Consider the following 25,485-nt stretch of genomic DNA (forward strand, 5'->3'; position numbering starts at 1 on the left):
CTTGTCATCCAGCAGTACTTGCCCTGACACACCGGGCGAACTCTACTGTCATCTGACTCGATGTTAAAGATGGCAGGAAACAAGTCTTACACTATAGTTGAATATTTCGGCGGGGATTGCGGCTACCGCTGTGGCTACTGTAAAAATGATGAAGGGAACTTTTCGCATGGTAAGTGTCTCACAAAGTAGCGAACAAACATAGCTAGTCGGTATCGCTGAAGTGGCTTATGCTAACGACCTAGCCCCGTCTACTTGCTGGAATAGTGACGTTAACCGGTTATGAGAAAGGGCTATTTAATGTCGAAACTGTAATCATAATGTCTGTAAATGTGTGTCAGTTATGATATATGTGCTGTGCTTACACTGCAAGACCAATATAAAACATTTAACTCAGTGAACACGTAACGTTAGGTAAGCGTTCATTTAACGTTAACGTTGCTTGGATGGTGTCAGGTTATTAGCTAACTCAGTTTTTAGCCCGTAGCATCTTACAGCCCAACTCTTTTATCTTGGAAAACAAACCAAGACTGGCATAGAATAACATGAGGTATTGAAATACTATTACTACTGAACTGCCATTCAGCTGGACAATAATGTTGACTCAAGACAACTCTATAACATTAGCAACTTAGCAGTGGACTTGTTACAGCTCTGCTAGCATCAAGCTAGCTAAGGAACAGTAAGTAGAGTAGGACAGGGGACCAGGGATGTTGTCTTCATCAGAGAAAGTGCAGCTGTCTGGCTTTCGTTTGGTCTGTCAGTGCTGTGACACTGGAACTGGAGGCCTTTGCATGTCAGGAAAATGACTAGCAGACATGCTATCGTGTTTTTACATATTCAGCCGTGGAGAGCTCAGATCTGATGGTCAGAGAGAGTACAGGGTTGATGGGTTTAAAGCTCCAAGTCGCATAATATGATAACGGTGAGTGGACTGCTGCAATAACAAACATGGGAGTAAACATGACACAGATTTCACAACATGCTTAAACAGAAGGCTGCGTGTTTACTCTATATGTCCTGTATGTAATCTCAGCAAACTGAGCTTCTTTTTTGTGTTATAGCAGCACTATCATCTGAGATGAAAGCATTGTGGTACAAAGAAGTAGGCTACTCATTCATTTTTTTTATTGTGTGGTTAAATTGAATGCTTGAGTGCTTTTATTCTTTGTTCACTTAAAGGAGATGAGAAACCACTCCATCCAGCTGCATTGGAAATCCTCTCCCCCTGATCTAGTTGTGATTGGGGGCCTAGGCTCACTTCCCAATGAAACCTGAAATGATTGATATAGCATGATAAATGTACAAAAACAAGGACACAAAAACAGTCAGTAGATTGAGTATTTAATTCTGTGGGTTTATATTGATATTTTCTCCTATTTCTAACAGTGTCTAATTTTCATATATCATGCCTCCATGTCTTACTTAGCACTATCACTTCAAATGCCGGATCAAAAACTAGGTGGAAACAACAAAATTGTTTGATTACGCAAATGTCAGACTGTCAGAATCACATAACGATGTATTTTTGTCCAGTGACCAGTGGTAAACTAGCCTAGTGAAACTGTGAAAGCTCTCAGACTATATTTTGCAGCCACAAACCAGGAAGTAGCTAGTCCACCCACTGCCTGCTGTGTAACTGGATACTTGGTGGAAAATAAAGAAGGCTTGTATATAAGGTTAATTGTAGTTGATGGTATGGTTTCATGAGCCCACAAGAATCCTTAAGAGTTTTTTCCCCATTAATCCGTTCACAGGAAGGGTGACACAGTCCACACAGTCACATGCAGTTACGATTTATAAACATCCTTTACAAGACAGCTGAGCAGAGCTTAAAGGGACCTAAAAGATGCCGTACTGTATGTTGTGTCAAGAGGCTTTCATTTAAAGGCAACCAAGGTCAATATAACTCTGCATTTTTAAAACTTCTAAATTTGACACTGAGCTATAAAAATCTTAATAAGACAACGGGAAGGGATTTTCTGTGTGGGACAGAATGGTGTCATACAGAGTAGGTGAACAGGAGTGAGACAGTTGGACTATAATTAGGGTTCAGAGAGTTCTTAATGCAGTCAATGAGCGATTGGGCTCAGAGCCAGCAGACGAGAGCTGTTGTCTAATCTAAGATAAGAGAGGTAATCTGGATATGTTACGTCATGGGGGCAAGTTAGGTGTGGGGAAGAAGGGAAACTGTACTCCCAGTGTGTTTCTTGGAAGTTGTGTAGTGTTAAAAGGTTAGGTTCCAGGTTCCTTGTGTGAATACATGTTAAATGACAGTGCACTAGACTTACAACTATAGAAGTCAACCCATTATTTCAAACCAGTAGATTATTTTTAAGATGCAGTGAAGAACACACTTCTAATTTTCTGGTTGTTCTTCCACTATAATTAGTTGTGTTATTGTCTTACTGTAGTGCTTGTATTTTTCTGGGATGACACACTAAACAGATTTTCAGATATCTGGCTGTTGAGTGTCTATGTATTGTAAACATTTCCAAACAGGTACTCAGCGAGATAATGTTTTCCTCTATGTGATTGGTGCAGTGATGTTATCAACAGTGTTGTTACATGCAAAGCAAATGCAGCCCCACAACACAGAGCCCAACAGCTGCCCTGCTCTGTGTTACTGTCATGCCTCAGGGAGGCTGAAAATGGATCTGGTGTGAACAATGGAGAGGCACTCTCATTGTGACATAATGATAGAAGGTGTTGCACTCACACAAAAGCTGACATGGCATGATTGATTAGTACTCATCACCTTTTTAAACTTCGGACTTTCCGGCCTGACTAATCAACAGGCTTTTTCTCAGACAGGTTTGTGGAATTTGTGCCATTCACTTCTCCCTGCTCTGTCCTCCCCCAAATCCACTAGCTCTTGAAAGTTTTTATGATGTTGATCACTTGATATGAAAAGACATCATTTGAATAGTTAGACTTCATTTGACTAGTCGTTGTTTTATTGTGGATGTTTGTATTATATGTTATATTTTAAATGTGTTTTGATTGGCTGCTACCTTGGCCAGGTCTCTCTTGTAAAAGAGATTTTCAATCTCAATTGGACTTTCTGGTTAAATTAAGGTTAAATAATTTTTTTTTTTCATTCTTTCTTGATACTAAGTTTGGCGCATTCTTAATGCTTTTAAAAACAAAATTCTGAAATTAGCATTTCATACGCAAAGTCATATGACAACTTGACAGCTCCGTAATTGCTGAGATCCTGAGAATTCTGGGACTTAAAATTGGGGTCATGGAGCAGGAGACCCTGAGAAATTTTACTCTAAGTGTATGTATTATGAGGCCATAAATGTGTGGTATTTAAACACAACTCCCAAAGGATCTTAAAGAAGTATTTCACAGCTGGAAAGATGGGCTTTCATAAAACTGAACTGTCCATGCAATAGAAAGACGCAAATACTTTTGACATTGATGCGACACAACCATAGAAAAAGGGGTGTGGCATTTGCTCTAGAGGTAGAAAACCAACAACTATCAAAATGCACTGCGCAGCACCGGAACTATTAGCATTCCCATAGGTGGATGAATTAATGCAAGCTACCTGTCGGAAAACAATATGGAGGCAGGCAGGTAACTGATTCCATATTACAGTTAAACAGTATGCTAAAATAAGTTATTTCAGCCTCCTTTTTTACAATACAGGAAACAGTATGGCACCCATTTCCTGTTCACAGACTCTTGTATTACAGCTAGACAGTGCCATAAAATATGATTCTGAAAACATTTTAGGAGAGAAATAGTCAGAGCAGTAACAGAGGGTGCGTTCTGAATTGCATACTTTTTCTTTTTACTTTCAGTATGTACTGCAGCTTCCTTTAAAAAGTACGTACCGTTGCATGCAGTATGCTCACAATTTGGACATACGGCTGTCTCATAACACTACGCCCTGAACTTTGACATATATTTATTACCTTGGAGATAAAACAAAATGCTGTTCACCTATAGTTCGTTGGAATTAGAGGTCAACCCAGAGAGATCTGCTGTTGTTATTTTGTAATGTGTGTAGTTTTAGCTTTAAAGTTACAACTGTATACAAGGTAGATTCAAACATATTATATTCACCCTAGTAAAATTAAATATGCATTTTTCTGTCATTGTTATTTTTATAGTTATGTCCTTTTGTTGTTGGTTGTTTTTACGATGATTTTGTTAATTTAAACAAATAATATTCCTATTACTACTATTCAACAGGTCATCACTTACTTGAATTTAGCTGTTAGCAGTCATTGTAGCTTCTGAGAGCTGTCAGTCAGCTTTTAACGAGCTGTCAAGCTGTCAGTCATCTGTCAGTCGGTGAGACGTATTGTCCACTGCACAGAGGATTGTAGGCCAGAATAGCCAGAAAAGCATGCTGGCTTGCATACTGCAAAATCCTACTGGATGTAGTAGAACATCCTGGTATTTTTGGCATACTGCATTTGACACACTATGTACTGGGACATACTAAATCTTTTTTCTGGCATACTAAATAGTATTGTAGGGTGGGTATTGGAACATACAGAGTCTTGGTTCATGTTTCATTAGCACTGCCTCGTTTTAGCCTTTGATCTGAGTTTGAGAGCCAGAGTTTGAGAGTTGCACCACTGACAACAAGAGAGTTTGTCTCTTGATCTGTTTCTATACTCTTGTGTCTGCTGTGGTAGCGGGAATACAAAAATAAGGAAATACAATCTGTAGTTCAAGTAGCAGCCCTAGAGTCAGCAAAAATCCTCAGTTTTGCATCATGTGGCGGATTTTCACTAGCAGGGAGATCTGGGACTCACGTTGTTATGACACAAACCTGATTGAAAATTGGAGTATCCCTTTAAATTAGTATTTTCTTGAGTCTCACTGTTGTACATGGCTGTGTTTTTACTGAAAAATACAAGAAGGCTTCCTGTCATTCTTTAGGGGTTTTTCTGTTCTGTGTCATCAGTTGTGGAATGACACCTTTACCGTTTGCATTTTTAACTGAAGTGGAACCTATGCAATATTCTATTTCATCTCTATAAATACGTCAGCATTTTGCCGGTGAAAAACTTGCACAAGACGTAAATACTCTTAATGTCATGAATGTGGCACTGTGAGTAGTTGCACCACTGACAACAATTTGGAAAAACTGTACGTAAGACCAAAGATTTTGACATACTCTGATGGTCAGATATATTATTTATTATGGTCATTATATCTGATCTTTAATGGAAGTATTTTTTAAAGACAACCTGCAGTCTTGCTGCTGTGTCTTAGAACTAGCTCCAGTCATTTACTGTTGCTCTGTTGAATCGCTCTGTGTCATCTCCTAATCTCTGTGGACACCATTCTCCTGGGACACAGAACATTATACTCAGTTTCAAGCAGTGTGTGTTGTGTGAACTGTTATACAGTGAATTCCCTCAGTTGTCTTAGATGTAAACTGATAGTAGTCCTGTCATTGAGACTTTGTGTCTGGTGTGCGTGTGTATGTGCATGTGCAAACTGTGTATTTGGTTGCAGAGGAGAAGGTCAGGAGTTGAAATGGGGAGCTCAGACCTCAGTTCTGGGAAGTAGGATCCAAGCTGCTGTGAACACAAATAATATTAGGGATAGACCAATATGGATTTTTTAGGGCCGATGCCGATACCGATTTTTTTCCCATCACCCTTAGCCAATGACCGATTATGGACTGCCGATTTTCTTGAGCCGATATTTGGGGCCAATACTGATTTTGCTCCCTCAATTTACATAAAAAAATGACACAATGATAACAAATATTACAGGTCTCAAGTTTAAAATAAGAAACATTTATTGAACAGTAAAAAATACTAAAACAAGATGGAAAGTTGAGGTAGAACAGGTAGAATATTATTATTATTATTATTATTATTATTATACATTCAAATAAGAAAGAGTTCAGTGCTCTTAAATCTTCCAGTAATGTCTTTATAAAATAAACAAATATTTAAGCTGAAGTATAAATAAAACAACAACTACTGCACACAGTAGGATTCAACAGCTTTGTTCAACTTAACCACATACTTTCAAATGAAAAAAAGTGCCAGGGAAAAATAAATCCGGGAACCCATGCGCGTATCGGCCGATGCCGATACAAGTAAAAAACTCAAATATCGGCCCGATATATCGGCCGGCCAATGTATCGGTCTATCCTTAAATAATATATTTGTATGTTACCATTGGGGAAGATTGGGAATGAACTTGTGGGGACTCTGTGATTAAAGATGAAACAAAACTGCGGATGTCCACCAGACTCTCTGAGCAGCTTTTTGTCAAACCACTCTTGACTTTCACACATGCCTCCTTTTTCAGATGAAGACAGTTATACCTTTAAGTGTCTCTTTTATGCTTTAATTAAACTTTATTTCATTCAGCAGAGCTATTCAAAACCCTGTTCTGCCTAATTCTGATATAATTTTCTTCAAGTTAGGCATGATAGAGCGTGCTCTGATGAATATTTGAGAAGTACAAAGTAAAATCATATGGAATATATTAAATATTTAAAAGTTATAAGTAGGGCTGGGTGATATGGAGTGCTTGTTTTTTACTAAATACCTCAATATCGATATTGCAACAATATTATAGGGTTGATTAATGGTGCTTTCACAGATATTTACACAATGATATTTCTGATAAATAGTCATATGTAATGTGAATATAATGTCTAAGTGGGTAAAGACAAATAATAGAACAGCTAGAACTGTCTGGTAAATTCAGAAAATTACATCACTTTACTGTAATGCAGCCTTTAAAACCAGGAAAAGACAACACTTATCTAGTCTCATATCATGATATCAATATAATAACGATATATCGCTCAGCCCTAATCATGATGTACCTTTTGTTTTCTACAGGTATGTGGTCTCACACCATGACAGTACAAGACTACCAAGACCTCATAGACCGAGGATGGAGAAGGTGAGTAGCTGTCACTGCCTATATGCAATCATATTTACCTACATTATGAACCTTTGGAATTTTCTCATTAATATATTTTAAACAATATAATTGTGTGTATTTTAAGTTATTGATAATGTGTTTTAGTGAAGGTTATCCATTGTTTTCCTTCTCCAGAAGTGGGAAATATGTCTATAAGCCCAAAATGAACAAGACATGCTGTCCACAGTATACCATCAGGTAATTTCAGATTTTTTTCTTATAATTCAGTTACCTTCTTCAGAACTGACAAGACCAGAAAAAAAACATGGAAGACATGAGGATGACCCATGCTAGTTTGATAGAGATATTAAATCACCTATTCAATATGTGTATAACAGAGGAAACATATCCAAATATATGTTGCTCTAACCAAACCTTTACCTTTGTGCTATCTGCCAAGATGTCATGCACTGAAATTCCAGCCTTCCAAATCCCACAAGAAAATCCTGAAAAAGCTGAACAAATTTATTTCCAAAGGGGAACTGCCAAAAGTACAGGATGATGGTGAGTATATTTATTTTTTTGTAATAGTTATCATTGCATATATATTGTCTGATATACTGTATTGGTATACCATACATGCATGAAAAAAATGGAAAAACACGAAAAAAAAGCAGCAGCCAACACTAATGGATTATTGGACTGTATATGCATCAGAGTGCATAGCTGGAACAACAGTAAGAGATGGGCACAAATGTAAAAGAGTGTTGGCACCGTGGCTCTGAAGTACACGTTATCTGGTGTAAGCAGGTTTGTGCCTTTGCAGGGGAGCCAATGGACTCAGTGTGTGAAGAAGCAGGTCCACGGGAACCGAGTAAAGTCTGTCACTCAGAAGTGAAGTGTGCTGCTATCACAGACATTCAGAAGGAGCTACCAGAGTGTCCCGCTATCACAGAAGTTCAGAAGGAGGTAGAGGATGCTGTACCTGCTGACTCGGAAACATCAAGAAGGGATCAAGTGTCTATCCCAGATGAGAGAACAACAGCGACAGCTCCTAAACCAGGTGAGAAATCGGATTCCCTTTCAAAGCTGGTAATACTCATCAATGATCAGTGTTGTTTTTGCTGTTACTGAGAAAATAGTAATAAAATACTAGTAACTGATTAGTAATGTACTTACAATGTATTATCTATTATTATTATTTTCCTTCTATGACCAGAAGCTTTTTTTCCCCTCATGAACAGAAACCATGATCCAGCTGCAATGATTAGTCAATTTATTGATTTAAAAAAATCTGCAACTCTTTAGACATTCACTTTATCGTTTCACTATTTTCTTCTGGTTAAAATGATAATTATTTGCAGGTTTTAGATTCTCAGATGTGTGATTTTCTTTTTCTTTTGTTATCTTTGGGTGTTAGACTGTTGGTCTAACACCCAAATCTAATGCAAATATTTCACCTTTTTTTTTTTTTTTTTTTTTTTTTTACATTTTATAGACCAAACAATAAATCAGTTATTCAAGGAAATAATCGCCAAATTAATCGATTATGATAATCATCACTTGTAATCTACATTAGTCAATGAACTTGGGTTGCTTTTGCCACATGTATGCTGGTTTATACAGCTTTAAATAAATACTTCACCCACAAAATAAATTGTAAACCAATGCTGCCTTACCTTTATTTGATTTGTCTGATTTGATTTATTTATTTATTTTTTTTAACTTAATTTTTATTTCAGTTTCACATATAATCATACATACAGTCATATTCATCATATCTGCTGATTTCTCAACACAGACTTTCAATATACAATAGTACTAACATAATGACAATTGGGACACAACAAAGCACCCACGACTGTAATAGTAGAAAACATTGAAAAGATAATTGGATAAATAAAAATAAATAAAATGGAGGAGAAAATATATATATATATATATATATATATATATATATGAATAAAACTGAGTAAATAAAAAAAAGTATCCGATTAATGACATAGATTCAATTTGAAAGTATACAGGCATTCCTCATTATCATAGTATGCCCATGGCAGCGCGCCACCTTTTAGTAAATATGTCTTTTTGAAGTCTAAGGGAGTAAGTTATTTTTTCCATCTGGTGTATTTCCTTTATTTTCTCAATCCACATACTGTGTGTTGGAGGATTAGGCTTTAGTTGCTGTTGTCAGTAGTATTTGTAGAAGATATTTTTTGGCTCTTCCTTTGATGGCTTTCGGCAGTAGACCCAATAGAGCCACTGTAGGGTCCATTGTAATGTTACTTCCAAATACTTCTTTAAGCGTTCCAAACACTTCTTCCCAGAATGTTTTTAATTTTGGACATAGCCAAAATATGTGGGTTTGGTTGCCAATGCGTGGGCCACAATTTCTCCAGCATTTATTTGAGTGTGTTGTGCCATATTGGGCCACATTTTCAGGAGTCCGGAAGAACCTCATGATTACCTTCCATTTAAATTCCCTCCACACATTTGCATTAGTTACCAGATGTGTTTCAGTACATATTTCTTCCCACATATCTAATGATATAGTTGAATTAGTCTCAATTTCCCATCTCTCTTTAACTTTTATTGTATTATTCGAATTCATATCTAGAAATATTTGATAACAATAGCTTATTAATTTCTTATCCCAATTCCTTGTTTGTACTTTTATCAATAGTTCTTCAATTAGTGTAGGCTTAACAACTTTGACCCATTCTTCATGTTTTAATAGGAAATCCCTTAACTGTAAATACCTGAAAAAATCTGTATTTGGTAGCTTAAATTCCTCCGATAACTGTGCAAATGATTTAAAGTTGCCAGAATCATGGAGTTGATGGAGGTTGGTGAGTCTGTACTTTGACCATTTTCTGAACCCTGAATCCATTTTGGAGGGCATAAAACCATTTATATATCCAATATTTGTGAGTGCTGAAATTGTTTTAGGCAGGCCAAAGTTAAGTTTCATTGTCTTCCATATTTTTAGTGTAATTTTGGTCCATTCACCCATATGATTTATTTATTTTGAACATTATAAAAAAATAATAGAAAATAAAATAGAATATATTGTAGAAAGACTTAGAATGAGAAACATAGATTAATATTTCATCCCCAAAAAGGAGTAGGAAAAAGCAACACGCTTGTCTAGCCCTACCCCCAAGCCCAACTATATTAATCCATCACTAATCGGACTATTACATTAATAGACTCTCCTCACTATGGATCAACCACACATTAACGCCACTGTGCTTCTTAATACCTGATAACCAATATTACCCTGTGTATAAAATAAATACGAAAACACAAATTGAGAATACTGACAGCAGTATCACCCTGAGTGTGCTTTACATTCCCTCTAATCATCTCTGTACCTTGTGAAGATACTGTCTTTGTACCTCAATTTAAAGTATCTGATATTTTAAGTTAGTTTGATTTCTTCACCCAGTGCGTTCCACAAAATCACCTCACAAATTGATATACGCATACTTTCTAGAGTGGTGCGAAAAACAACATTGTTCAAGATTTAATCTGCCTCTTAAATTATACCTCCCCTTCTCTGTCCACGAGCATTTTTTGCATGTTGCCAAGTAATAAGTTGTTTCTTGCTTTGTTCATGACTTGAGCCATTTTAAAATCCACCTGATCCATAAATGTGAGTTCATGTGAATTCAGAAACAGGTTATTAGTGTGCTCCTGTTATCCAACATTGTGTAAAATTCTTGAATTTGTGAAGATATTTATTTATTGATTGATTGGGTCTCACATTTGACAACAGTAAAGCTATATTAAAACATCCGTTTGCAAACCCTCATGTAACTCGTGCAGTATAATTCAAGTGTCATTTATCCGGTCGTATGCTCAACACTTCCCAACCACATGCATTTTCCCTTAAAAAACCTTAGTATCAGAGATTTGCATGTGTGTGGGAAATACTGAGAATACGACTGGATAAAAGAGACTTGAATTATACTGCATGAGTTGTGTGAGAACATGTGGACATAGTAGTGTAGATGTAGATATTTAGTTGGAGCTTGTGTCAAAAGGCAAAAGAGTATTCTTACATGGGAATGCCAGTTGGTTATCTGCTTTTACTGTGGTTCTGCTGCACCTACCAAACAGTTGTTTTGCTGCTGTTTCCTGTTTTATTATTTATTTAGGATGTGTGATATTCTTTGAAACTCCAATAGGGACAGCTTTAAAAGTAGTGATGGTAGCTCTAATGACCATTCACTACTATAGTTTGTTAGACTGCCACTGTGTGTTCCAAGATAGCTGAAGCACCATTGCTCACCAGAGTGTGTCACTGTTAACCTTGTAAAAGTCTCCACTGTGCAGCGGCTCTGTGAATGAGGCTGGCGTTTCATCTGTGTTTCCAGGAGTGTGTCTGCTTTTGGCTTATCTGTCATGTTCTCCTCCTTACTCTCCAGTACAGGATATCCTCGCAGCCAACTCACAGTAATGAATAAATAACACTCACAGTTAGGAGATAATAAACTCCTATTAGACACAGGAAGCAACACTTCTAACAACTGCTCATGTTTCAGGCCTCAACCACTCTTTCCCCTCTCAAAGGTCTAATGAGAACAGGACCCCACGCTCATTAATCATTAGGCAGGGACGTACATTGGAGCAGGAGAGCTTGGTGTTGGCACAAGTCGATCCAGTTGCAGACATAAACATACAGAGAACACTTTAAGTGGTGCCAGTGTCCTTCTGCTCTTACACCTGTGTCAGCACCACAGTCTGCTTCCTCAGACTGTCAGAAATAACACACCATTTCAGGAGGCAAGCAAGGAGGATTTACTGTGTTGGACCAGTGGTTCTCCACTCCCCCCTAATTCACCTCCAACAGAAAACACCTGGACATATCTTTCCTCTGGGTTTATGACTGGAGCGCTTTATAGCTTTGGGCAGGTTCCAGTTCTGGCTTGAGAAAACATGGCTCCCCATTTTCCATATAGTTTAAGCAAAGCCAGAGGTAAACAGATACAGAAGTACATGTGGAATGTTGTGCTTTGCAAAGCTGTCCTAGGATCTGCTTTTTAGGTAATCACAGGTAGTGACACTTGCTTATATGCAATTGTATTCCATTTTGAAATTAAGCCTTTATTTAATTTTAGAAGACCGTGTAGTGTTGTCAGAAATATTGATTTATTAATAGTTATTTATTCTAAAAATTTGAAACTTTTATTATACTAATTTTCCACAGTGTCGATACATCAGTACCAGCTGCTGTCTCTTATGTTTTTTTTTTTCTGTATTTTTTTTTTTTTTTTTTTTTGGTCCAAAATTTGCTTTAAGTATGTTGTAAGTTGCAGCAGATCTTGCACAGACTGTAGCATAAAGTTAGCATAAAAACAAATTAGGTAACAGATTGAAGAATGTAATACAGCTCTACTTTTTTTAAGTGAGAAGTGTGAAGGCATGTTTAGCTAGCAAGCATTGGTAGCATGCTAGCTGTAACACAGTGCATGTGCAGTGGATCATGTGTGTTTAACAAAATATTTCCCCTCAGGGGATTAATAAAGTAAATAAACTTGGTCCTGTGTTTGTCTGTGTAATGCTACATGGGCATCCGCCATATTGGACAGTGAAAAACACTTAAAATGGCCTTAATCTGCCATTTCTGCAGTGGTGTTCCTCTGTATCTGTGAAGAGATATATTTCTTTGTCTAGGGCCGTACTACACAGAAAATTGGACACAAAACAGAACTGTGTGGAAATGAGGCCTGTTCTGTTCTTAGTTTTTCAGTGCAGAATTTGCCTAAAGTACGTTAATAACATTAAACTTTTGCAGCAGATTTCAGGCCCTAGATTTTAATCATAACTAGATATCTGATGGCAAAATGGCGCCTATTCATTCCAGTGGAGTTGCTGATGTTATCACAGAATTTAAATCACTTTTCTTGGCTCCAGGAAAGCTTTACAAATATGCAGTTCGGGGTGTCAACAGTTTTAGACGTCTCTTTTTATAATGCTTGTCCATAGAGAAAATTGTTTTTGGGCTGCAGGGGATAATTTCACTGCAATACCGCGAGTGGCCACTGGGAAAAATTTGCAGCAAGGCTGATCAGCGTCCCTGAAGGGCCTGTTTCAGACAGACCATATGCAGTGTCCCACAGATATTTAGCATACAACCAAATTAGCAACATATTAATGAATGTAATACAGCTTTATTTATGCATTTTTTCGAAGTGAAAAGTTTGACAGCATGTTTAGCTAGCTAACATTGTAAGCCTGCTAGCTGTATAACATAGTGAGTGAATGCATAGTGCATGTGTCTTCAACAAAACACTTCACTAAACTGGCTGCACACCTGACTGGCTGTGGCATTTTTCTCTATACATAAAGAGATGCATTTCCTTGCATTGAAAATAGGGGCCTACTCTGTATATTTAAAAAAAATATGGAGACAAAACAAGACTGTTTGGAAACAAGGGCAAGTTAGCGTTAATGTCATTTCCATAAAAAAAAAAGTGTTCATCACTGTGCCTTTGCAGATTATTGTATTAGCTGTGTGGTAGCATGATGGCTGATAAATGTGTTGGTTTGTAAGAAGCAGGAAGCAGTATATTGTAGTATGCAGTATCATGTGTTTTAAGCAGGCAGAATAAATAGTACAGACAGTACAGTTTCCCAGAGAGTATACTTTCTATAAAATGACAGTGCATACCTCCATGTAAATATTTTACTGGCTGCTCACAGATAACAGCATCCTCCTCCCACAGTAAATTAATTCACTGTCTCTACATGTTTACATGCAAGAAAGCAGTTATGTCACAGCTCCAGACAGTTTAGGCTGATTTTGAGAGTTGTATGTGTGTTTGGGGAAGCGGGGAGGGAGAGTGTCACAGTCTTTATGAAGTGCTAACTGCCGGAGAGGGAGCATGTGCCTTCCACAGGAACTGATCTGTCAGACTTTATCTTCACCGCTGCTGCATGCGCTGTCCTCAGGAGTACCTGTGTCTGTGTGTGAGAGATGGAGAGAATGTGTGTGTAGTGAGAGTGTAATTAGAGGGAAGAGAGGCATGTGGACAGAGTGATTGTGGATAAAGGTTGATGTGTTTGTGGTTGAGACCGTGTGATGAACACAGTTCAGACTCTGTGTGACCAGTCTGTCTTGCCCTTGTCGTATTTACTCTAAAAGAGGAAAACCATTTTACCTCACTGTAACTCCCAGGGTTGTGTTTATATCAGAGGGCTTGCTCTGAAATACTTACTCCCTCTAGTACCTCCAGTCACTTACCATTAAAGACCAATACAGCAAACAGGGATGTTGAGAGGGTACAGGGACCAGGTAACTTTTTCACCTAGTAATCGGTAAAATTTGTATAATAATATGAAACTAATTTTTCACACGAACATAGCAGTTTATGACTCAAAACTTAAGTCACAGGTGGATTTGTTACTAGAATGTTTAGCTGTTGTGTATTCCTCAAGGTTTTAGTTTACCCTATACATTTGAAATAGCAGGTCATGGGTTTTAGATATATCACAAATAAGCCAGAATCTGCCTACACTTCCTGCTGTGGTCTATGTCAACAGAAGCTGTACCTTAAAGTAGAACATGTAGCTTGAGTCAGCTGAAGCTGAACGCTTCCAGTGAACCTTGGCCAGTGGCAGAGTTTCCCTCTCCCCCTGTCAGGACTGGGCGTCCCTCTCTTCCTTGTTACGTCGACACAGGGGAAAGTTAGTAAGTGAGCTGATGGTGGCGGCTGGCAATTGGACAAGCAGGAAATGGCTCTCGTTTCCTTATTGCTCCAAACAGGATGTGGGCGTGTAAACTGTTGACATGGGATGCCCGGATAGCTGGAGGGCTTGGCAAGAGCCCAGGAGGAGGAGGAGGAGGAGGTGGTGGGGGTGATGGTGGTGGTGGAGGAGGAGGAGCAGGAGAAGGATAAGGAGGGGGACATAGAGGGAAACAGAGATTCAGATTCATGGGCAAGAGAACGTTCCTGTTAGTCTTGTTCAGAGAGGAAAACCGAGATAGTGTGTGAGTGTGTGTTCTGCTGGTAACAACCTCATTCATGTGTCCACACCAGCTAACTAATTATGTTGTATCTTTGTCATTATAGTTATAAGATAAACAACTCCCTTGGTTTCATAATTTCTTCTGCTGCTTCTGTTCTGTTTTTAAATACACCCTAGCTAGCTGCTAATTGTTTGGGCTAGTAGATCATATTGTTTTATAGTCTCCCAAGCAATGATGTAATTTAGGGACCGTTGAGGCAGGGAAACAAGAAAATGACTTCCATGGGCCTCTCTGTTGAGACCGGCTTCTTAGGCAGGGGGTACAATAAAGTAAACATGGAAGCACATTTACCCAGAGGGGCAAAAATCCACTGGAAACATGGTCTAACACTCACAAGATCTGCCCTAAATTTGAGAATCATTAATACCAGCAGCTTGAAGTTACCAGCTTTCTTATTTCTGTGTTAAGTCTTGAAGGGACAGTTCACCTCCAAATAAAAAAATAGATATTTTTAGTCTTCCCTGTCGTGCTACTTTTCAATCTAGATTGTTTTGGTGGAGATATCAGCTGTAGAGATGTTTACCTTGTTTTAGATATAATGGGACAAATGGCACTTGACTTATGTTTGAAAAACTCAACAGCAATGTCTCTTTCTAGAAATCATGACAGGCCTTGTTGTGAACAGTTTCAGGAACTGTTTTCTTTCTACTGAACTGCACCTGCCAACCATAACATTGCTCAGAAGGAAGTGTGTGTCTACTCATGGTGAGAGGTTTGTGCTCATCACAGCATGAGATGTAAACATCAATGGTGTCCTCCTCAGCTGAGTTGTAACATTAGTTAGATCAGTGATGCTAGGTGAACTAGCAGTAGATCCGTGCTCCCTCTTTGCACAGTGATACGTTTGGTAGGCTGAGATCAATAGAAGAAAATAGTTCCTACATTAAACTGTTCACAACAAGGTTTGTGGATTGTCTTGAGTAAACTGGGTCATGATTTCTGGAAAGTGACATTGCTGTTGAGTTTTTCTAATTATTTGTTTGGAGCTTTGAGCATCACAAGCTGAGGCAGACATCTCTATGGCCGCTATCTTCAACACTCAGCAACTTGCATCAAAACAGTCCAGATTAATAAACAGCACTACAGGTAAGAGGAAAAATATTTACTTTTGATTTTGAGGTGAACTGTCACCTTTAAGTGTGAAGGCAGTATGAAACAAAAACTGTTATCCATATCCAAAAAGGAGTCACTGAATTATTTCTTGTAATTCTGTATTTTTCTTCCATATTCTCACCTGGAAATGCTTTGAAAGTGCTCTGCTAACATCGATTAAAAATGGTGTTTTCATGGCACCCCACCTAACCAGCATCTTTGGGAAAGCTTTAACAACTCTTTCTCTTTTCTCTCTTTTCTCTGGGGTACAGGGATTGGAGCTGATCCTGGCCGGCCGCCATGTCGGAAGGCCAAAGACTTAAGGAAGGAGCGACGTCTTCAGAAAGAGCAGGTTAGACAAAACGCTGATGGGGTCTCTCCCATTGTCTCTCCTACTCCACCTACTCCCGCCCAGACCAGCCAACCAAAGTCCCTGGAAGATTTCATCAATGAGTCATTGCCTGAAAATTGTTCTCATTGCCTTGAGGTGAGCAGAAATATAGTGTAGGTATGTTCTTTTCTCTTTTTATGTGACTTGGAATAAACCTTAGCCTATTGTTATGATTCCAGCTATCATTAAGAAATAGTGTTTTTGGTTGAGCTCTCTGTCTCCATAATGTTTGGATTCAGTTAACTTGAAAATTTGGTTTCATAGAGCCCTCTTCCTTAGCTCGAGTGACTTCACCATGTGTTTATGTGTGCGGAGAGGATAGCTGGCCAGAGCAGAGTGGAAAAACCACCTCTTCCCAGTTCGAATTCAACCAAATGACAGGCACACCACACAAACTGGGTCGCGTTACCCTGCTGATGACATTAAAACCACAGCTCCCAGCTCAGCCGGTATGAGAGGACATGGAAATGAACTTTTGGCAGGGGGCAAAACGATGTAGAAAGATCCCTGGCGAAGGCCTCAAGCTGAGGTTGGTAGAGTAACGTCATTGTTGGTCTTGACCAAGATTTGAGCCAGATGCAGTGATGAACCAGGCAGTGTCTGTCTCTTGTCGACATACCCCCTGAGACTGGACCGGCAAGACCTCCTCCCTGTCAGCTCTTTCCAATTGGATTCATTTGTTTGCCTGCAATTATCGCTCCATTTCACTAAGTGGGCATGAACACAAGGCCATCCTTTGCGAAGGAAGGTTAATTATGTGTTTAACAAGTCAAATAATTGAGAGATGCCTCTATTTGACCCTTTTAGCTGTTACATGTTAGCCAGGCTGCATCAGATTTGTGGCTAAAGGACGATTTGGACGATAAGCAGCTGAGTGAATCTGATGCTGAGTCTTGGGCATCTGTAGTGTTGACTAAGCTGCAGGCTTTACGAGGTTTTCTCACCAGTACCAGAAGACAGATGTTCACACTAGAGCATTTGAATTTATTGAAAGCTCATTTTCATCATAAGTACATCTGATATCAGGATATCACACCACTTGACTGGTGAGAATACTCTGCATTCTCTCGAAATATAGAGAGAAATTATTGCCCAAGGCTCACCTGTGATTAGTGCTCAGTTGACCATTCTCTCTTGCTATTATAGCTGTAGAATCTGGCAACGGCAATCTTGCAGGAGCTTATTACTTTAAAGTAATTTAAATGCATAGCAAAGTGATAAGTCACAGTGATGGGGAGAATGAGTTAGGATGTCCTGTATGTGCAGGACTGGGGATAGTCACCTCACTCCTGGCTGTAAAACACAGCTGTGGTTCTAGTAACAACCACCAGGGGTCAGTGTGAGAACGTGCTTTAGAGCCCCTCAGGCACCTCAGGAAAGTGTGGAACTGTTCACCCAGTAATCCCTTCAAGAGTCTTCTTTGCTGTTTCCACACTTTGCTCATATTTAATAGCTGTTTTTTTTTTTTTATCTCCTATTGAAAATATGCTATGGTTCTTCTGCAATTAGATGTCTCCACTATTATATTACTTTATAGTGGTTTTCTGTAAGGTCTTGCAGCTCCAGGTTCAGAGCAAGATATTTTTCTTTAAAGCTTCCATAAACCCCAGTCTTTAATTTGAAATAAAGTTAAACAAAAGCCAGTGGTATTATGTGGCTTTATTTGAACACTCATTAAGTGGTCAGGTGTCAGATTTCAAGACTGTTATGAGAATTGCTAAAATTTCATTCCCATGCTGTCCACTAACTCCTGCAGTGTTGTTTCACCAAAAGCATTTCAGCCTATCAAAATATATCTCTTAATTTAGAGCAAAATGAAAAGGACCTAGCTTCAGCATTGTCCTTTCATGTAAGAGGCCCAGTGTCTCTGTTTGACTAAAGGATGTAGATGCCAAGTGGTCATATGAGAGAACCCCTCTTAGATCCAACTCAAACAAACCCCAGGTTCAATTCTTCTATCCTGTCCATCCTGGGGATTCATATGGCACAGCTTCTGTGGCCAACAAAAGCGTCCAAACGAAGAGACAGTTAATTAAATGGGGCCGAATGATGAAGAAGTTGAATTTTTCTCTTAGTTTGTGTGACGGTTTTCTTTTCCACACGTCTCTCTATCACAGGCTTCTCGTGATTCTCCCTGTTAAGATTGATTTACAGCTCTGCAAAAATGTCCTTATGAAGAATGCATCTTTCATGTGCATGTATGGAATCATCAGCTAACTTTTGCATGCCTTCTTACTTACTTGGGCTAAGTTAGATGAACTTGGACTCATTTCAGTGTTCGTCCTGCTCATCACAATTACTCCAAGAGTATGCAGTAAATGTTTAGCCTGACCGATACTGGTATTGATAACAATATATCAAATAACAGCATTCTTTTTTTAAAAAAAAAAAACAAAACAAAACAAATATTTAACAAAGTTGTAACCAAGATGCAAACTGATTGGGACGTTTTACAGTTGTCAGTGCTGTTGGTCGGACAAACTATGTAATGGTGTCCCTGTCCCCAAATCACCTCAAACTAAGATTTGCATTTCTCTGCTCTCTGTCACTTATCGGCCCACACACACTGATAAATCTGCAATAAGTTAACATTTATCGATCCAGCTCGACCAGAAAAACACTTAAAAAAGGTGATTAGTTTACTCTGATCGAAAACGTCTCTGCACCCTCCAATATCTGTTCAGTATGAATGAGATCACAACATGGTGAAGCACTGGAAGTGGGCTCATATACACAATATGAAGAGTAAATAGAAAGTATATAGGCTGATGATTATTTCTTCTTTTTGAGGACCTCTGTGAGTACTTATGAGTTTTCTATTACAGCAAATGCTTGTTGTGTATTTGTTAAATTAAGCAACACTTGCTTTTTTTGTGTCATGACAGAGACGGACATAACACACCCTCTTCGTATCATGCTTGTTTTCCCAACAAGCTACAGCTATTGTGACTAACAGGTGCTACTGGTGAAAACAAGGCCATTTACTAAAAAATAACAAAACTTTCAAAGTGGAACTTTTTCCTGTTTTATCCGTAAAATAGCTTAAAATCTTCATAGGCACGTCACCCAGCCAGGAGAGGGTGTGTTTACGTCAGTCTCTGTCTTCCTTCACACTCTTTTCACGTTTTCCTCTCTTTGATTTGTGACAATATCTTTCTCTTAAAGGATTTGAATCACCACTTATGGTATTCCTAGTTCTTTTTTTTTCATTTTGATGTTAACCTTTGTCTGCCCATATTCTTTTTGAAGGTGAGGCTAGTGCGCTCCAATCCCCCTAGCCCGCAGTTCAAAGCCTCTTTCGACGCCTCCTACCAGGTGTACAAACTCTACCAGATGGCCATTCACAAGGACCCTCCTGACAAACCCTCCGAGAGCCAGGTCAGAGGGTGGGGGGCATAGGTCGACCTGCTTGAGGGGTATCCAGGGAGGGAGGGAGGGAGGGTTGACAAGTTTGGATACCTACAGAGACATCAAAAGGATTTATCTTGCTCATCTCTTATTAATATGTTATCATGGTCCTCTTTTTAGTGTTATATCATATAATTGACTAAAACGAATCATTGCTTCAACAGCTTCTTTATTGTAAGTGCTTGATGTGATTTCACATTTGAAACAAATGCAACACAGGTTGTAGTTTTTGAAGACTTATTATTATAATCATGATTATTAGATAAATCAGTAAATACTTATTAAGTTTGCACTTTAAGTATGTAATGGGTATTGTTTACATATTTTGGCTCATTTTACAGGCTTAGATCATAAAAGAAAAAGTCAGAACTGTACATTATGAGACTGAAAATAGATTGAAACTGATAAATATTTTCACTTAAAGTCTGCAACATCAAACAGAGACAGTTGAAGCATCAGGGGGAAAACCAAAATGTCTGTGTAAATGAAAAAAAGTGAATTAACGTGTTAGTATTAAAGAGACTGTATGTGTATAAGAGGGAGAGTCAAAGGGAGAGGAAATGGAGGGGAAAATGTTTCCATACGGCATGGTTGAGAGCAGTGTTTCTCCAGGTGTCTGAGTTGGCCCTCGGTCGGCCAGCCCGGTCGTTAGTCTTGAGCTGTTTCAGTTTTGGGGGGGCAGTTTGTCAGCTGAACCCTCTCGACCTTCACACATTTACCTTGTGTCGTCCCCCCCCCCCCAATCACATCACATCACCCTCACGATAGAAACTGGAAGAATGGCATTGGAGTTCAGGATTAAGCAGTGTTCATGAGATTTTAATTGTCTTTGTGCGTGCAGTCTGTTCAACCTTGTTTACCTTTTGAGGGGAGTCTGTAGCATTGGAAGAGTCTGTGTTTGTCAAGCTGAGATGATTCATTCAGACACAGTTTTGGATTTTTCTGCTGCTCCAGGCCTTACACATGCTGACGTGGTGTTGAATCTTGAATTACCAATCCTCTTCGTGCGATCTGTTGTCTGCTGGGCGGTGCACTAGCCTCATCCTCAAGTCCATTTTATTCTTTTAAAAACACACTTTCAGTCTCCTAGAATCCTATTGTTTTCTTGCATTTTTGCACAACGATCTGATAAAAATCACAAAATCAAGTCTCAAACTCAAACCAGACCGGCTGTGTTACCAGCTTGCCTTGAGGACTAGGAGACTGATGTGATCCCTAAGATGCCAAAACACTTGTATAACACTGTTTAAAACCTCTTTTGTTGAGTCCTGCACCTTTTCTTTTTTGCAACTCTAACTACTCACCGTCCTTGTATTCATTGTCAACCCATATAAAACCTCCCTCAACCTTATTGCTCCCCCCCCCCCACACCCTGTGCTTGAAGGTGAGGCTAGTGCCGGTCAACTTTGAGGACCCTGAGTTCACAGCGTCCTATGAGCAGTCGGTGGCGCTGTACGCAAGCTACCAGATGGCCATTCATGGTGATGACCCCAGCGAATGTAGTGAGAGTGAGGTACTGCATGATTAAATATTCTGCACTTTGTGTAAGGCACCACTGCACATGCTTGTTCCAGCTCTTTGCTGCTTTTCTATTTTACATCATTTTCATTTGAGGTCTAAGTATTTTCAAGTGTTAGATGAAATGAGCACTTCACAGATGTCACCTTGGACTCTAGCAGGGCACACTTTTCACAATGTTATGGCTCTTTTGTAGACTAAATGATTGATGTAAACCAGTTATCATTAAAATAACTGTCAGATTAATTGAAAATGAAAGTAATTCTTAGTTGTGGCCAAATTTAGAAAGGTATTTCTTTGTTAACAATCCAGTATTTGCACCTCGATCATTAACTGTTTCTCCCACTCTCCATCACATTTGCAGTGTACTCGCTATTGGATGAATCGTAGCTTTCGCTGGTCCTCAATAAATGGTTGTAATTTTAAAAATATTTTGTTTTGAATCAGTAAGCTGTAACTTTAAACTTTAACAGAAGGAGAGAAAAAGCTTGCTAGTTTGTGTAGTGAATGAGAAATATTGTCCAGTAATGAATGGGAATGGGAAACAGAAACAATTACCAAGTATAGATTCATAAATTTTAAAAAATGAATTTACGATGCACAGTAAGTGATATTATAAAATATAAACACACACCTCCATTTCTCCACTTTATATATGAATAAAAGAGGAGAAAATAAAGTCTAGTCAGGATGCAGAACTGCTGGACATTCTCGCTAACCTGAGAGGGCCCTTTGTCCCTCAGGGCTGGAAAAACAACCTCCTCCTCCTCCTCCACCCTCCTGCCAGCAGCCCTCAGTAAATTACTGAATTCTCCAGCTTGTAAAAGTAAGGTAATTAATAAATAATAAAAGCTGTCAGATTGGGCAGACTGTGGCAGATTCTTTCCTAGTGCCATAACACTAGCTCTATTAAAGGGAATGTGTGTTTGTGTATATTTGTATGTGCTTCAGCTGCGGCTCAGGTTTATAACTGTACTGGGATCGGATGGGTTCAAGAACTGGAGGAATAACTTTAAAAAGAAATAAAAAATGAAAAGGCGTGGAGCTGCGCAAACAACTCTGCTGTCTGTTTGGTTGCCAGAGTTCTTTTTTTTTTTTTTATTGATGGACTTTCCAGGTTGGATACTGTTTGAATGTAGTGTAAGAGCACAGAGTGAATTAAGGTGAGGTTAATTACACCTAAAGCCCATTTATTGTAATTTACCTTGACATCTCTACCATAGGGAATGGTATAGAGAAATGACTGGAGTCCAGATTGTAACAACACTATGTATTAATTTTGACAGGGTTTAATTAAGACGATAATATGTACAACTTATGGATTGACACATTTTCTGTGCTTCATGTAGATAATCTATAGGTCAACACAAGTCAGTTTCTGACAGACATAAACATCCTCCTGGTATAAGCTTTTGTAAATAGCTTATTTTGTTAAAGGAAGCCCCCAAATTATTTATTTATCAATTACTCACTCTGTGTTACGTTGGGGAAATTCTTGATGAATTGAAGTCATGGGAAGCCATGTTAAACAACAGCAAAGCTATATTTGATAGACTGTTTGATATAGTTTTGTTAAACATGGACCCCTTTAACTTAAGTTGATCAAGATTTTTTTTTCCTTTTTTGGATTTGTTTATCATGATGGCATGTGAAAAAATCGAAGTTTCCTTCAGAAATTCAACATCACAAGAGGTGAGTAATTGATATACAAATGATTATTTGGGGCGTGAAGTGTTCCTTTAATACCAGAACTAAACTGGAGATACTGTGCTGTAATTTGCACATGGTCATCCCTAATTGTTCCCACTCAAACAAATTGGACGTTATTATATCCCCCTTAGTTGGACTGACTGCTGTGACATCCACTCCTGAGCAACTGAACACTGCTGATTTTATTTTCTTGCCCGTCAAACTTCTGGTTAGCCTGCTTCTCTTCCCAGAAGCTCCGAGCCCCCCCCCCATTGTCCCGTGGTATTCATAAAGAAATGGGAAACACATTGTTGATGCGGTGATGGCACATTTTGGTGCCATGCCATTCTATGCCTGCTGCTGCTACCTAGGAAGTTGGGTCATTTAGTATTTGTGGAGGTATTTATTAATCCATTAAAGTATTACCTAGGGACAGAATGTGGAATAACGTCAGGCTGGCTCAAAGCCAGTCGATAGGAGAGATTGTGTGTGTTTGTGTTTTGTGTGTGCGCAAGTTCAATTACCCTGCCAAAATTGTACTACCATTAGACAGTATGATGTCCTGGAGGGGAAAGGCTTTGTTTGTTTAAGGATGTATGCATTTCCTGTCATACCATGACTGGAAGGGAGCCAGACGTTATTCCTTCCACATCCAATCATGGTTTCCTGACAGACTTGAAGCACAAACTTGCAATTATTTAGACACACATGCACACACACACACACACACGTGCACACATGCACACTCTTACTCACACTTACTGGTCTTAACTGTTTTGCTGAGCCGTGACTCTGAGTTCCTGCACATGTGGCATTCATTTTCAGGAAAACAAATCCTGTTAAATCTGTATTTACTCTTCTTGATGGCCAGGACCTTAACCAAGACACATGAAAAAAACGGGGGGGGGGGGTATATGGAAAAAGCTGCGAAATGGCAATAAAATTTGTCAGTAAAAATGAGAAATGAATGAGGAAAATAACTTTTGGCACAGATGAGCTTGATGCTATTTGCAACACGGTTATGCACAATAATGAGAGATTCAATAAAACCTTCTATAAGCACCATTCCTCTTATGTCAGAGCTCATAGTATTTGGTTTATATTTACCCATTGATCTGTGCACTGCAGCTAGGTTCTGAACTAAGCAATGATCTAGTCTGAAAGGTTTGGTGAAGAGAGAAAGAAATCGGTTGTTTTTTATTGTATGTGAGAGTGAATACAGAAACCTTGTTGCTAAAATAAGTCCAGCATTTTGAGCGAGTAAGAGCACAATGACGAGAGGTCTAAGTAGCAATTAGGTTTAAGCAGATGCGTGTGTTTATACGTGCTGTATGTGTGTGACTGAAGACACTACAGTTTGTGTGTGTGTGTGTGTGTGTGTGTGTGTGTGTGTGTGTGTGTGTGTGTGTGTGTGTTTGAGACGGCTGCTTGCCCTTCTAATCGTACACAGATGAGTGTTTACTATAGGAAAGGGAGAGTTAGAGAGGAAGTGATGGACTCCATGTGTTGCAGATGAGAACGTTCCAGAAGGCACTCTGGACACGGCTCCGTTTACAGGCATGTGCATTGTTGTATTAGAGATACATAGAGAGAGGAAGCTGAGATTGTATTCGCATGTTTATAACCTTGCTGTCTTCATGCCTGAGTGACTGGACCTACACATTAGACTGTCTATCTCCTGCCGAGTCTGTGCGTGGTAATGAGCTTTGTCTGTTTGTTTGTTTGTGCGTCTGTGTCAGCCTGGCAGGAACATGTGGTCTGTTGTTTGTCAGTGGCTAGAGAGGGGTCAACCCTGCCAGGCTCCAGGAGAGCGGCCTCACCCAGCCAAGCAGGGCTAACACAGCAATGGAAAGCTGCTGCACTCCTCTGCTCCTTCCTCTTGGTATGATTACCCATCAGCCCCCTGATGAGTGCCTAGTAAAGGCAGTGAAAGGGGGAATGAGGAAGCTTGAAGCTACATCCAAGTATGCATTTGCATACATTAACAGGCTCTAATGCGTAAAAGTTCACACTAACTCATCTAATCAAATTAATACAGCATTTGCTGCAAGGTCAGTTGGAGATTCACAGTTACACACACACACACACAGCAGTCAGTGTCATAGCATAGCCTCTATAAATGATGTCATCTAATAAGTGCAGCTGTTGTTCTGTTGGTAAAATGTTTAGTTTTTTTTCTTTTTGTGAGGTTTGAACAAAAGTTTCATTTGTGCCTTCCAGCAATATTACACATTGGGAGGCTTTGCTGTTGGTAATTTGTTAACTGGCAGAGTAGTAGTCACTGCAAAGTAAAGAGGGGAAAATTACACTTTACTGGCATGGTTACACAGGTGGGTAACTTGATAAGTATTTTTTTGCATGAGCAAACATCATTATCAACTAAACAGATGCAGTCACTACAGTTTCCACATAGGTAATGGAAATTGTAGAATGTTTATAACATACTCCTGTTTAGCAGGTGTCTAGCATGCCAGTGGATTTGAATTTAAAT

The 25,485-nt window shown here is 39.0% G+C and overlaps 1 protein-coding gene across 2 annotated transcripts in view; it reads left to right on the forward strand.

Moving 5' to 3' along the window:
• LOC125903671 (arginyl-tRNA--protein transferase 1) overlaps nt 1-25,485 on the forward strand; it is a 66,899-nt gene continuing 41,414 nt past the window's right edge. The window contains exons 1-7 of one of the 2 annotated variants that reach the window (XM_049600727.1): nt 1-169; nt 6,837-6,900; nt 7,057-7,119; nt 7,322-7,425; nt 7,688-7,924; nt 16,261-16,475; nt 19,629-19,757. In XM_049600727.1, the coding sequence (XP_049456684.1) occupies nt 61-169; nt 6,837-6,900; nt 7,057-7,119; nt 7,322-7,425; nt 7,688-7,924; nt 16,261-16,475; nt 19,629-19,757 (921 nt within the window). In that variant the 5' untranslated portion in view covers nt 1-60. Of the gene's footprint in view, nt 170-6,836; nt 6,901-7,056; nt 7,120-7,321; nt 7,426-7,687; nt 7,925-16,260; nt 16,476-19,628; nt 19,758-21,171; nt 21,301-25,485 lie in introns of both variants that reach the window. The other variant, XM_049600728.1, reaches the window with a different exon arrangement.

This window comes from Epinephelus fuscoguttatus, linkage group LG16 (assembly GCF_011397635.1).
Source record: "Epinephelus fuscoguttatus linkage group LG16, E.fuscoguttatus.final_Chr_v1".
NCBI classification, from domain to species: domain Eukaryota; kingdom Metazoa; phylum Chordata; class Actinopteri; order Perciformes; family Serranidae; genus Epinephelus; species Epinephelus fuscoguttatus.